The following is a 14,277-nucleotide window of genomic DNA, read 5'->3' as shown; positions in this document are numbered from 1 at the left end:
GCATTTTGTTAGAGCAGTCCCAACTGATTAGGACAATGGTGAAATAACAAAGAATGAGCAGTATGGGTACCTATAAAATAAGAAAAATGTGTGATCACCAAAGTCCACAGACCGCCCTCTAAAAAAAGGGAAGATGTGGTCCAGTTGCCCAAATTAACCACAGACACAACACGCACCCACACCCACAAACTGTCTGACCTTCACTATGATCCAGTGCAATTGTCTGTTCAATTTCTGCATAGCTATGACTGATGCGCTCCTGGAGAGGCTCTGTGCTGGCCTCCATGAGATGAACAATATCCATTCGGTTGATCTTAGTGAGGCATTCAATGAGACTGGTATCTGGGATAGTAGAGAAAACTCATTTATTACTTTTGAGGGGTAAGTACTGTTTTTAAGATCTCTTTCATTTAGTTGTCTTACTAGAATTTTGATATTTGTATAGGAAACAACCAAAGCTTAATTAAAGGTCTTTATAAAAAATAAGCAAACAGAAACGATACACGCATAGGAAGGTGGGAAAGCATTAGGCATAAGCTCTAAAAGAGAATTGCCAGATACTATTATGGGACACACTGTGAAATTTGAATTTCAGATAAAACAAATAAACTATAAAGTATAAATATATCCCAAATATTGCATGGAGGGTACCGATACTAAAAAACTATTTGTTAACTCTCTGAAATGTAACTGGGTGTCCTCTAGTTTCATTTGCCAAATCTGGCAATCCTACCTAGGAGAATGGCAAGAGAGGGAAAGGCAAAAACCAGTAGACTGGTTATAAATAAGGGAGCTCTCTAGGTGATCTTCAGAGAGACACTAAAGGAAGTAGCAAATTTAGACTAGCGGAAGAATGAGATGAAGTAATGGTCTTTATCACCTCTCATTTGATTTGATGTGGTCAGAATATTATATGCAAATCATTATAAAGCATACCTACGTGACATCTTTCCCTCAATTAAGTTATTTAGGAGTAAAGAGAGTAGGAGCTGAAGGCAATGCACTAATTTTCAGGAGCTGAAAACAATGACAAAGGAACAGTGTCCACTCCCGATATTTACAAAATTTTAGGTCTTTCATAACATTTCTATTAGCAGCCAGAGTTTCCCCTAAACTGACATTATTCATGGGAATATAGTGTAAGAACTGTTACGCAAGATGCGTATTTTAGAAATGTCATAGCTTGCTCTCATTTGCTTATGGCAGTATTTCAGATTGACGGCATTCAGTATTTTATTGTTTTACTGAATTTATATGAAAGGGCTTGTTGAGCAAGACTTAGAGCTCAGCCTTTCGCCTAATGCTTTTCACATAGAGCTCCCCCCTACCTGTAGCCTGCCTCCCATCCCTTTCCAGCCAGTACTTCAAGAGAGCATGGCTCTGGTCCTGCAGGGAGTTAGGGTTCTCAATTCGGATTTGATGAATCTGCTCCTCAGTGAAATCCAGTTCTCTTGCTAATTCTAGAAAAGAAAATATTACTCCATAAACACCAGAACTTCAGCGTCTCCACACCTGGCTCTGTGATTTTGTAAATGATGTGTTGTTTCTATTGCCGTAATAGTGTTCGTTTTCTCCTCCTGTGCATTAGAATTGACAATCAAGATGACTTTGTTTTTCTGTCCCTAACTGTGGAGGTTCTCCTTAAAACTAGGTATGGAATTCGTCTGGCATCCTGCTCAGTAGGGGGCCTGCTTCCCTTCCTCTCTCTCTGCCTGTCTCTCTGCCTACTTGTGAGCTCTATCAAATGAATAAATAAAAAATCTTAAAAAAAAAAAAAAAAACAACTAGGTATGGAATTGATCACATTCACAGTAGAAACACTACATTTGAGGCAATGGATGATAAAACATGCCTAATTCAGGCCCATTTAATTCCAAAATGCAGACTGGACCATTAATACAGGCTTATACTCTTAACCAAGATAATGGAAAATAAATTACTGAGAACAGGAGTAACAGACTTTCTCACTTTTAATCATCATTAAATAATGTTTTAAGTACTGTAAATCCTATTTCTGGATATTTGGATAAAGACTGGCTGTGGTTATATTACATTGGTTGGATAAACTTTCTTTAATTTGATGTCACTTGAATAAAAGCTCTGGGAAGCATTAATTGACCTAAGGAAAAAGCCACAAAATTTTCCTTTAAAGTCTACCATTAACATAGTACATGGACACTTATACACTGTGGTGTGTATGTGTGTGTGTGCACAAATAAGTACTCTTTGGATGGCAATCAGCAAATATCTTTCAGAATTAAAAAATACATACCCTTTATTCAGATATTCAATTCTACTTCTAGTAACATGCCCTATAGAGATTCTCATGAAATATCATGTATATCAATGTATATCAATGCACTACGATATTTGTCATTAACAGGAAACAACCTAGATGTCCAGCAATAAAGGCCACTGATAAAATTATGATACTATCACACAGTAAAACTAAATAGCATTTCTGAGAATGAGATAGATGTCTATGCTGATGGAATATTTACAAGGAATACCATTGAGAAAAATTGTGCTTATTTTAAAATAGTACACCTAGATGTGGTTACTGCATATTTTTTCCTGAATACATGAGAAAATGGAAGCAGCTATTTTTGAGGTATGAAGCTAGAAGACCAGAGGCAGGTATGAGAAACTTCTTTACACTTTCAATTTTCTACCATTCTGTATGGTTGTGGGGTTTGAATTTTCAACAAGTACATAGATACTAAGTTTTATGCACAAACACACACATACTTAAGAAACAAAATACATAATTCTGGATGTCACCTATTTAATTAGTCAATCAAGGATATTTTGATGTCCTTCCTTCCCCCTAAATCCCTCAATAAAAAAAAAAAAACCTGATCAGTATTTAACAACTACTTAAATGTGTAAAAGTGAGGAAATGAGAGACTATGGACTCTGAAAAACAATCTGAGGGTTTTGAAGGGGCGGGGGGTGGGAGGTTGGGGTACCAGATGGTGGGTATTATAGAGGGCACGGATTGCATGGGGCACTGGGTACGGTGAAAAAATAATGAATACTGTTATGCTGAAAATAAAAAATAAAACTAAATTAAATTTTTAAAAAACTAAAAAAAAAAAAAGTGAGGAAATGACTATTCTCTCTGCCCTGTTATTAATTATCTTTGTTAAGGGTCTTAGGGATTTCTGTTCATATTGATTTTACAATTCATTTTCTTTTAATAATTTTACATACATTGCAATTTTTATACTTAAATATCCTATTTCTCAGAAAATTAGTGAAACATCTTATTCCCATGTATTTCAATATGCAACCAAAGCAAATTTAGTACTGTTCACAATGAAGATATCTGATATAAGGTATCTAAAATAAGGAGACCTGGGTTAAATCTCCAACTAAATTTTGTGACAACTGCATCTAACAATGACTCTGAAACACAATAATCCCCTCAAAATTTGGATATCCATGGCTCCCAAAGGAGGAGAGTGACATTTGGTATATTCTCAAAATCCCCCGATTTAAAATTCTATTTTTCTAAATTCCAGAGATAACAGAAGGCCTGTCTGGATTTTCTAGTTCAGAGTTTATTATTCTTTTCACTATTCCATGTGGTCTCACCCAAGGAAACAAATACTTTTTCATTGTTAATGACACTTGGCTGATGCAACTGTGTTTCTTAAACGAAGCAAGATCTGTTGAAAAAATAAGTCACACTAATTTTACCTGTCCAGCTGAAGCCAAGATGATCAGCAATATAAGCCAGCCTTTCCTCGATCCGTTCCTGCTCATCCTGTTGATCTATAGAAGGTCAAAAACAGAATGGCCAAAGGGTGTCTATGACAGGAGAGCAACCACAGTACTGATCATCCAAAGAAAGGAAGTCACTGGTCCAAATATTTGATAATAGCACAAATTAGCTATTATATTTCAAATCATTTTAAATTGTGTGTTTGTCTGATTTCTGGAATGGAATGGGGAGTCAATTTAATTATAAATCATGAAAACCAACTGCTTCCATATCTCTTTAATAAAGACTAGTCACTGGACATATTATAAAAGTTGTTGATTTCTAGTAATCTTAGGACTTTCTTTTTAAAATTATCTGAGAGAATACTGCCCACCAGAAGACAGTCGTCTTGTTCATCAAAAACCAGAAAAATCATAAATAGGATGCCAAAGTAGAGTAACTGGTTAGGACCTCCTATTATTGCCTGTGGCAGCATAGATCACTTCCGGGTCATGTCTGAAAGAAATCATATCCAAGATTTATAAGAGACATAGACCATGGGTTAAATCAGGCCATCCTGGTTTTTTTTTTAGTCTGGCCAGAGAAATGTTCCTTGATCCTGGTGACCTGGAAGAAGGAAGGGTAAAAGCGTATATACTTGTGTCGGTTGTATCAATAGGTATAGATGTCTTTTGTGTGAAATTTCTGTCTGCTTACTACTAGGTAAGCTTATATATTATTCCCACAAGCTGTCATTTTCCCCTTGGTTTTTAACCTCCATTAATTGATGGGCAGCATTTTAGGTATGACATTTTCCTATGACACAAATTTAAGAATAATAGTCTTTATTGCAGAGATATTGGAAGACCAGAGGCTACTTCTCAAAGCCATCTATGGTTTCCTTTTTTATAATTCAAAGGGTCATCATCTTCTCACAGTCATTTACATCATGCAAAGTTTGAGTTTTTGTTGTCTGCTGCATCTAATCAGAATATATTCTCCATTCACCTAACACTAAAACAAAGAGCATGGTTTTTTTGTTTTGTTTTGTTGCTTTATATTTGTTTGCTTTGAGTGTTTACCAGTGGTATCTGAGATCCAACCTTTTGAATCAAAAACAGATCCACAACAATTGGGATTTCGTGATAATGTGAAATCTTCTTGGGCAAATGGCTTCCTAATGATTACAAATTTATTAAGTTGAGTACAAATTATTTTGAAATACTTAAGGGTAAGAAGAAAAAGCTATGAATCCTTACCATATGAAACAAAGCCCAACATATTCATTTGCAAAAGTGAAAATGCCTAATTTGAGGCTAAGCCTGGGATTCCAGAACAACAAAACTCAAAGCTTGCATGGCCTGACGTGCAGCGGCTCGAGAAAGGCAAGATCACCATTGCCTGTTTATTATGTTTATGTTTTCCATAAGCATTCTCATTACTCAATCTTGAGATTGTTTTCATAGACAAGAGTACACAGAGAAAGCACGAAACACAAAGGGCTTACACAAACACAGTAACCACTACAGAAAGCTTAAAGAAAATGAGACACAAATCACCAAATAAAAGATATACAAAAAAAAAAAACTATATCAAATTTATGACATGCGTAGCACAGGGAATCCCAGTGGCTGGCAAATACCTTCAGCATGGTCATGGCCATTTTCATCAGGGATGCGTTCAATCAGAGTCTCAATGGACTCATCCCAAATAGGCCTTGTGTCAAAGATGTCCTCAGGAATTGAATGCTCGGTCTCAACAGGTGGCAGATTTTCAATTACTGAAACTTCCAGGGCACTACTACTTTCATCATCAGAAACTAATTCTTGCTCCCTTTCTGACTGTGTAAGTCTATCCACTAACTTGGAAGCCTCATCACTAATCTCCTCAAAGAATTCTATGGAGTTCCTGTAAAGGTCAAAGAAATGCTCCTTACTTTCTTTCATAGGGCTCACAGCCCCCTTGCAGGAAGATGTGTTGCTTTTGCTCTTAACTGGCAATCGGGATGTAAATATCTTTGGTCTGGTGGCCCCCTCTTCTGATTCTAACTCCAGCTCCTCTGCCCTCTCTCTGTTCTCTGTTTCTGTCTCAGTGTAACTTGTAGTTTTTACTAGACATTTGGTCTCTGAGTCCAAAGCACTGGCATCAGATTCAGATTTGCTTCTACTATCTGGTGTTCTGCTTGTCATGTCCTGACCCTGAGGAGCCACTGTTTTCTGGAGAGAGGAATCTAGATGTGAAAGCTGCTGCTCTACTCTTTGGACAGGTGCCTTCACGGGGATTTTAGACTTTGGTTTTGTTTCATCCTCTTTACTTTCCTCATCCAGGCTGGGTAAAAAATCCTCAGAAAGGGAACTCTCATTCTCCACAGATGGAGGTGCTGGGGTTGATGTGGGTGTAGTCCTTACAGGAATTTTGGATTTGTTTTCAGTAGAAGGCACATTCTCCATGGGTGCAGTAGGGATTTCAATTACTGATTTCTGTTCCTCTGGGGAAGAATCAGGAGAATCATCATCCTGATCTGAATGCAAGGACCTGGTAACTGTGGAAAAATCTAACTGAACGTGTACAACTGGTTCAGGGGAGTCAGGGCAAGATGGCTTTTTCACACTAGACTTAGGAGGCATATCACCCATCTGTGTGGTGGGAAGGTCCTCAGCACCTTCAGAAGGAGCCTCTTCTGTTGATGTTTCAGGGGAGGTTGAATTCCCCATGTGGGTGTTGAGTTGAGCATCTGAAGCAGACTTTTCCTCTACTTCCTCACTCAGGTCATCTGGAAGTAAGTCTGCTTCATCACTCATTGTTTCTTTTGATTCTGAGAGAGCTAGTGACTCAGCTGATGTCTCCCGCTGTGGGAGCTCAGCCCCAGGACTCCCTTCCTTCATGTCTTCAGAGAGAGTCTCTTCCCTGGATTCTTGCCCAATTTGGAAAAAGTGAAAACTTTCATCGGCATAGGACCTTTTGGTCATGTCAATGGCGCCACTTCGGGTCATCTCAAACAATTTTCCTTCCTGAAAGAGAAATGGGTTTTGCTCGCTGGTCGGAGTCCCCTCTTCAGTTGGGGTCCTTGCAGGAGTGGTGTCAGGGGTAGTACCCTGTGATTGTCTGTCTACCATCAAACCAAATATCTTTTGTTCCTCCTCTTTCACTCTAGCCTCAAAGGCTTCATCATCCTCACGGATTTCACTCCAGGAATCAGAATCCACGTCTGTTTTTGTGATGATGACTTTGCTGATTTGGTCAGTATCAACTGCTGATGTATTTGGTACAGAAGGCTCTAAAGATGAAGGGGCTTGATCTGATCGCTGTTCCCACAAGGTGCTTTCTTGTTTGGATTCTTCTTCCATGTTTTGGTGCTCAAAATTAGATTCTTGGATTGAAACAGTTGTACTGGAGGAGCTTATTACTACCGTGTCTTCAACAGAGGATGTGATGGTAACAGAATGCACTTCCGAAGACTGAAAACTTGTGTATCCCGCATTTGTTTGAGTTTTGCTTTCTTCACTGGAGAAAAAAGATTGGGAAGGAACATTTTCATAAGGGCTTATTATTTGAGGATCATAGATTTCATCAGGCTCAGCAGGGTCAGACACTGGAACATCCATGGACAATATATCTGTTTGAGTAGTAATTGATGAGTCTTGCATGGAAAAGTCATTCGGTAAGCTCTCAAAAGCTTGGTCAGTTTTGATATCCTCTATTTTTGTAGCAGGAGATAGAAAGGATATGTCTTCATCTAATTGTTGTCCTTCAGATGCTGGACAGTGAGGCAAGGAGGAGGACAAAGATGAAGAGCTTTCACTGGGGCAATCTACTTGTAGAGATGCCACTTGAGAAGCATCAAGCTCTTCTCCTTCTGTGTCTTTTTCATCAGTGTCTTGCAGAGGTATTGATTCCTCATGGATAGCTAGCTGCTCATTGATATCCTCCCTAGGGGAGCTGTAGAGACCTGAAGATACGGGAGTGACTGGGCTGCTAGGACTCCTGGTCTCACACCCATGGCCCTCACAGACTTCTGGTTGATCAGCATCTCTGTTCAGATCATCATAAGACCTATCTGGGCCATTAGTAGAAATACTATGACTCTCTTCAGGTACATAGGATTCACAGTCTTTTTCTTCTTCTGATTTACCACACTCTTCCTGAGTATCCTCATTCATTTTGAAAGTATATTGTTTGGAAACAATGGGTTGAAACTGTACTTCTTCAGGACTGGAATTGGAGTCTACACTGGATGGAAGTGGAGAAGGAGGTTGTACTCGAATAACTGGCTCTGGTAAGAGGCCTGTGTCACCACCATTTTTCAGCTGTGCCAACTCAGGTTCACTCTCAGAGGAGGAAGAAGCTTTTCTGCTCTCTGATGTTACTACCACAGGGACATCGCTTTCATCCTCTACAGTTGCCATATGTTTTGGTTCATCCACATCTGCTGAACAGTCAGCATCTGGGTCAGAGGATGAAGAAGATTCTTCTTGCTTGGGTTCTTTCTTGTAGTCCCTTTTCTGCTTTGCTTCTTGTTCAAGTTCGTCAAACGTTTTGATTTTGGTTACCATTTTAAACATTTCCTCTTCAGGTGTGAATCTCTTTTTGTCCCCATTTTCCAAGTCATCCTCCTCTGCACATTCATGAATTACAGCTGGCTTGGGTGTGCTTGCATCTGTGGCTTTGGGTGTGACCTCATAGCTAATTTCTTCCGAGCTGGGAGTGTCTGGAGAGAGGGGGCTCTTCCCTGAGCTCTCTACCAGTGATGTCTGCTCAAGACTGTCATCCTCGGCACTGCCGTCTGGGTCTCGGAGCAGCCGGGACCGCACAGAGGCCACCTCTGTAATGAGTTCTGTTTTGGCTACGGCTGCAGGAAGAGGGAAGTGACTTGGGAGAACTCCAGCCTTCGTCTTTGGTTCTACCGGGCTGCTTTCTAGAGAGTCGCGGCAAGGGGATTCTTTCAGAGGACTCGGCTCCAGAGAATCCGGAGTTTTGTGTGAAGAGTTATCCTCCAGCACAGGGCTGGCTTCCAGGGAGTCTCTGTGGCTCACTGCAAATGATTCATCGGCACCAGGGCTGAGGACCTCACTGTCTCGGCTGGGGAGTGCAAGTTCTAACCCTTGGGGACTTCTGGCAACTCCCTGGGTCTTTGATTCAGTTCCTGTGCCTGTGTTTACAAAAGCATCAGGCAGTGGAGAGGCCTTTGTCTCATCTGAGGGCTCAGTGGTTGTGGATTTCTGAGCTTCAGAATCAGTGTGCGTCTTGTGGGCAGAACCAACATTCGTAAGTTGACCCTCATCAGAGGATGCTTCCTCAGTCACTCCTTTGGGTGTTTCTTTTGCTAGTAAGACACTACAGCTACCAAGGGAATCATCTTCTTGTCTGGGACATGTGTCTTTGGAAGGGTCTGGGGTGGCCTCCTTCAGTGAACACTCAGCTGAGGGCTCTGTGCCTTCAGCGACCACAGCACCTTGTTCTTCAGAACCATCAGTGACGTCTTTGATTGAGGGATGGTCTTTTTCTGAAAGAGCTGCTGTTGGTGTTTCTAACTTGGTTGTTTCGCTTCTTTCCCCAATTTGCTCCTCACTTTTCTTTGGTGAGAAAGAAAGGCTTTCTGGGCTTGTCTCAGGGGTCTCTGCGAGGCCCTCGTGCTTATAGCTTTCTTCTGAACTAATCTGAGGGGTCCCTTCCATCAGGCTGCCACACGGAGAACCTGCCACTCCCTCAGGCTTAAGGCTCTCAGAACTGCCATCCAAAGCACCACTTTGTAAAGACAGAGCTGGAAGAAATTCATCTTTCATGTAATCTAATGGAAATGTCGTGTTGAAAGGACTAGTGAGTACCTGATCTAAGTGAAGCTGTGCTTCTTCTGTCTCCTCAGTCCTTCGGAATTGTTGGTATTTGTCATTGTCTTCCAATTCTTGCTTAATGACGTCAGAAAAGTCAGTGGAAGTTTTCCTATCTGGGCTGATCTGGAGGTCCATGTCTCCCTGTTCATCAGTCAGCTTTTCTTTGGGAACGTTACTCTCTTTATGGCTTTCTTCTTCTGGTGCTGACTGAACAGGTTCAGGTCTTTTGTGGCTAAGGGCTTTCTCCTTCTCTACAACTAGATCTTCTCTCTTAAACCCTACAGAGGAAGCACGGACTGCTCTCTTGGATTCGGAAACTCCTGTTACCACAAATCTCTGGCCTCGTTTGATTGTCTGACTCTCTGTTTTCTGTGTTTCTCTGTGGTTTAGCACCTGCCCCTTTTCTTTTTCTACCCGAGCTTTGCCTTTCTCTTGTGGCTGCTTTTGCTTCGCTGATTTGTGCTCAAACAGTCCAGTCTTGTGTTTAGAGGGGTCCTGACCTGACTGGAAAGCTTTCATCAACTCCCGAACAGACATTGTCTCCTCGATTCGTTCTGTTTTTGAGGTGGGGGAGACAGGTGGTTGCTTTTCTGTTTTCCCAGAAGGCGACACAGGCAAGTGTTTCTCAGTTTTCCCGGAGGCTGATACAGGTGGATGCTTTTCCATTCGTCCAGCTGGTGACACAGGCAAGCGCTTTTCTGTTCTCCCAGGTGATACTGGTGCATGTTTCTCCATTCTCCCAGAGGGAGAAATAGGTGGGCGTTTGTCCATTTTACCTGAAGGTGAAACAGGTGGGTGTCTTTCTGTTTTTGTAGATGACACAGGGGAGTGCCTTTCAGTTTTTGTCGAGGGTGACACAGGCAAGTGCTTCTCGGTTTTATTTGAAGACACAGGGGAGTGCCTTTCAGTTTTTGCAGAGGGTGACACAGGTGAGTGTTTCTCAGCTTTACTTGATGGTGATACCGGAGGGTGCTTCTCAGTTTTTGTAGAGGAGGAAAGAGAAGAGTGTCTTTCTGTTTTAGAGGAGGGTGATGCCGGTGTGTGCCTCTCTGACTTCAGAGAGGGTGATGCAGCTGGATGTGTCCTGTGGGTTATCTTTTTTGGCACATCCTCTTTGCCTTTGACTCTGACAGGCAACTTGCTTCGACCTTTTTGTTCATCTTCCACTCGTTTCTGAAGGGCCTTTACTTTGTCCTTTATGGAACCAATGGGAGTCTCTTCTATCAAAGGTGAAGTGGCCTTTACAGTGGGGAGGGGTTCAGGGGCTAAACCTGCATCTTCATCTAATGACTCTTCTGAACTACATTTTTTAAGTTCACTTTTTTCTGCACTACCTTGTACACTTTCCTCTTTTTGTTTCTGTTTTTCTTTTAATTTCCTTCTCACTGGCTTCTTTATTCCCAGGCTTGGTTTGTGCTGTTTCTGGGCACTCTGTGTGTCATGTGGGGGTGCATCTTTCCTTTCATTTTCAGAGCTCCTGCCAGTAGCCAGAGCGTCACGTTTCTCCCCTGCTATCCCTTGAACTGTCTGTGGTGGCTTTTCATGAGGAGACACATAGGAATTTAGATCCTCAGTAAGGTAGTTCACTAGCCCCGTTGAGTCTTTCTCTGCTTTGATGTTGCGCTCTTTATCTATTCTAACTTCTACGCATGGGTGTTCCGTGATTTCTAAAGGTGCTTTTTGCTTAGCCTCCTCTATTTCCTCATCACTGACAATCACCCACTCCTCTTCCTCTAATTCTCTCTCCGACTGAGACCTCGGCACACTGCCTTCATCTCTGGCGCAGGTTCCACTTCTCAGGATTTCATTCACTTTCTCTAAGTCCTCTTTAACTCTTTCAACAATTTCAAAAGGCTCTCCTGGCTCTTCCTCAGCAGCCTTCACCAGCTCCTTCACTTTGATAGAACCTGCCCTATCAGATACATCTGTGGTCAAGATGGCGGTCATTTTGATCAAATCTTGTTTCATCTCAGAAACTTCAGAGAGCAAGTCCGGACTGGCTAGGACAGGAACTTCATTAACCAGGTGACTTTTCAGGACAGATGTTTCTGTAGATTCTGTCTCATCATCTTTGATGTGAATGAAAAACATTGAAAGTAAAATGGAAATCAAAAAAATATATTGGCAAATGTAATCAGGACTGAAACGACACAGTGTCTTTTCCTGTTGTGGCGGGAGGGACAACAGAATGGGCCGGGAATGGTGGATCCACAAGGTCTCAGGATACAAAAGCAAAGCAAGGCTAACGGAAAAATTAAAAAAAAAAAAAAAAACTGAAAAGGAAAAATGAGCAGGAAATAACTTGCTTAATTTTCTCACTCATAGCACATCCACACATACAACAAAGCTATAACAGCCACGACAGACAGACAGACACACACACACCATCACAGATCAAAACAAAGAACGAACGCAGTGAAATTACACAGAAGTATCTCAAGATTGTTCAGATGTTACAGATCAATGTTGAAAAAAATATAAACATGGGGAAAAAAAAAGGAAAAAAGCATTAGAAATTGCAGAAAGTTGATTTCCTCTAGGAGAAAGCCAGTAGTAGCAAACTCAGAATGCCTCCTAATGATGTATATATGTTTTTTAATCATATGAAAATCCAGAATTCAGTGTTTTGTTCTACCAATATACAATGACTATATAAAAGATGTCTGAATCAGCTGCAAACCGGCATTTCATCTAAGGAAAATTCACACCTAACAATGAAACGAATGGTCTTGTGCTAAGAGGCATGGTCCTTTCCTTGGAGCAACCTCCTGGTTTAGACACATAAAGGACAGACCAAGGAGGGAAATAAAGGAAAGGAAAGAAGAAAACAACAAAACAACAACTGTGATTAAACTTATATGTGAGTCCAAAGTTAAAATGTGATGCATGGCAATCCAAATCAGAGACAGTCACACAGGACACACGCACAGTTTATGTAAGCCAAGTTATTTCCATGCAAAGCAAAGGTGGAAGGAAACTGGTGGGAGCGGTGGCTTTGCTGAAATGCGCGGGCAGGAGGATGGTTAAGAAATTAGAACAATATGGAAACATTACTGTGGTGAAGCGTATTCCTTTCCCTACAAGTCTGTACATCAGTGCTGAATGCGGTAGTATATTTGAAGGACAGGTAGTAGGGACCTGCACCCATTCAAAGCAAAAAGGAGAAGTTGGTCAAACTCTTTTAGGATTTGCTCTTGAAAAGACTTAGGAAAGAGTTCCTTCACTAGAGCCCTTCTTTATGGATTATTTTATACCTAGATGAAGATTATTTAAGGATTATCTTTAAACTAAAAAAATGCATCTAAATTTAAACTTTTAAAAATACTCACAACACTTAGGAGTCATTTAGGAGAATCTGTGGCATTATAGCAATATTGTAGCTTTCCCGCTTTTCTTTTTTAAGTAACTGAGCCAGCGGGATGTATTAAACTTGAATTTCTACTAGTTAGTGTTCAAGAGACAAAGGAAAGGGCCATTTAAATAGACATAGTAGTCCTGAAGAAGAAAATGGGATAAGAAAATATCTTTTTTAAAAAAAGAATTTAATTAAAGCAACAATAATGTCACTTTTTTAACAACTAAGAGTCTTCTCTTGAGAGAATCGGTATTTGTTGAGGAGATATACTCTGTGACTATGCATATATATATTAAAATAATTTATATTAATGCAAATTTGTTCAAGTACAAGCCAAATGAAAACATCCAGAACCTCAAATAATCTAGTCCTGAATGACGATTTAACATAAGAGCAAAGAAACTCTCAATTAAAAGCATTCTGGGGGTGCCTGAGTGCCTCAGTCCATTGAGAGGCTGCCTTCTGCTTCAGGTAATGATCCTGGAGTCCTGGGATCAAGCCCTGCCTTCGGCTCCCTGCTAAGCAGAGAGTCTGCTTCTCCCTCTGTCCTTCAGCCCCTGCTCCTGCTCTCTCTTAAATAAATAAATCTTCAAAAAAAAAAAAAAAAGCATCCTAATAACTTACATTGTACTAGGTCTTCAAAACGAACAAACAAAAAAAGTCCCAGATCATTGCATAGGGCCAGATGACCATATTAAATGTGCTTCTAAGTTTTCTCCTTTTGGGAATAGCAACCTGAAATTCAGTGAATCAAAATGAACTTTTAAGTGAATAAAAAATAAAAATTTGTATTTTTTTCCCTAAACTCTTTGGGGGCATAGAAGCAAGAAAGAAACCTGAAAATTTTAACTTCTTCCACACAAGAAACCAATCACCAGAAATAGGTCCCAAAACTAAAATGTTAATTAATTATTACAAACCCAAAATGAGTTCTAATAGCTCCCTTAAGGTCTGTAAAAACCAGTTCTCTCTGTACTAAAATATGTTTGGGATTTGCATCATTATTTAAAATTAGCCCTATAATGGTACAGTGTTGCGATTAGTAATTTCATCCAGGAGGTTTTGATTTTTGCATTCTTGGGTTTTTTTTGTTTTTGTTTTTGTTTTCCAGAAAGTTTCACAGAAGTCTGTTAGACCTCAGCCCTAAAGAAGTCCGTTACACTTCACCACAGTAAGAGGTGCGAGGTGGTGGGGTCGGGGAGGCTGAGCTGTAGCTGAGAACTACTGAGAAGAGACAGTATCACTTTCACAGGTGTAGCCTATAAAAATAATGAGAGCTCTCCCGAAGTCAATGTTCCTTAATATAAAAAGTGATACTGTCATGTCAGTGCTTAAAAAAAAAAATGAGATGACAATGTTATGCTAACAAAAGGACAAAAACGGTA

The 14,277-nt window shown here is 40.4% G+C and overlaps 1 protein-coding gene across 50 annotated transcripts in view; it reads right to left on the bottom strand.

Annotated features, from left to right (window-relative positions):
- The window catches only part of ANK2 (ankyrin 2), a 664,974-nt gene that overhangs the window by 16,131 nt on the left and 634,566 nt on the right, over window positions 1–14,277 (bottom strand). For 32 of the 50 annotated variants that reach the window (XM_032333206.1, XM_032333207.1, XM_032333218.1 and 29 more), the window contains 3 exons: window positions 3,703–3,777; window positions 1,329–1,460; window positions 199–342 (listed from right to left, as the gene is read on the bottom strand). In XM_032333206.1, the coding sequence (XP_032189097.1) occupies window positions 199–342; window positions 1,329–1,460; window positions 3,703–3,777 (351 nt within the window). Of the gene's footprint in view, window positions 1–198; window positions 343–1,328; window positions 1,461–3,702; window positions 3,778–5,348; window positions 11,607–14,277 lie in introns of all 50 variants that reach the window. The other 18 variants (XM_032333193.1, XM_032333196.1, XM_032333191.1 and 15 more) reach the window with 2 other exon arrangements.

This window comes from Mustela erminea, chromosome 2 (assembly GCF_009829155.1).
Source record: "Mustela erminea isolate mMusErm1 chromosome 2, mMusErm1.Pri, whole genome shotgun sequence".
In the NCBI taxonomy this organism is placed as follows: domain Eukaryota; kingdom Metazoa; phylum Chordata; class Mammalia; order Carnivora; family Mustelidae; genus Mustela; species Mustela erminea.
The sequence above is the reverse complement of the archived record's forward strand: the minus strand, read 5'-3'. Positions and strand labels throughout refer to the sequence as shown.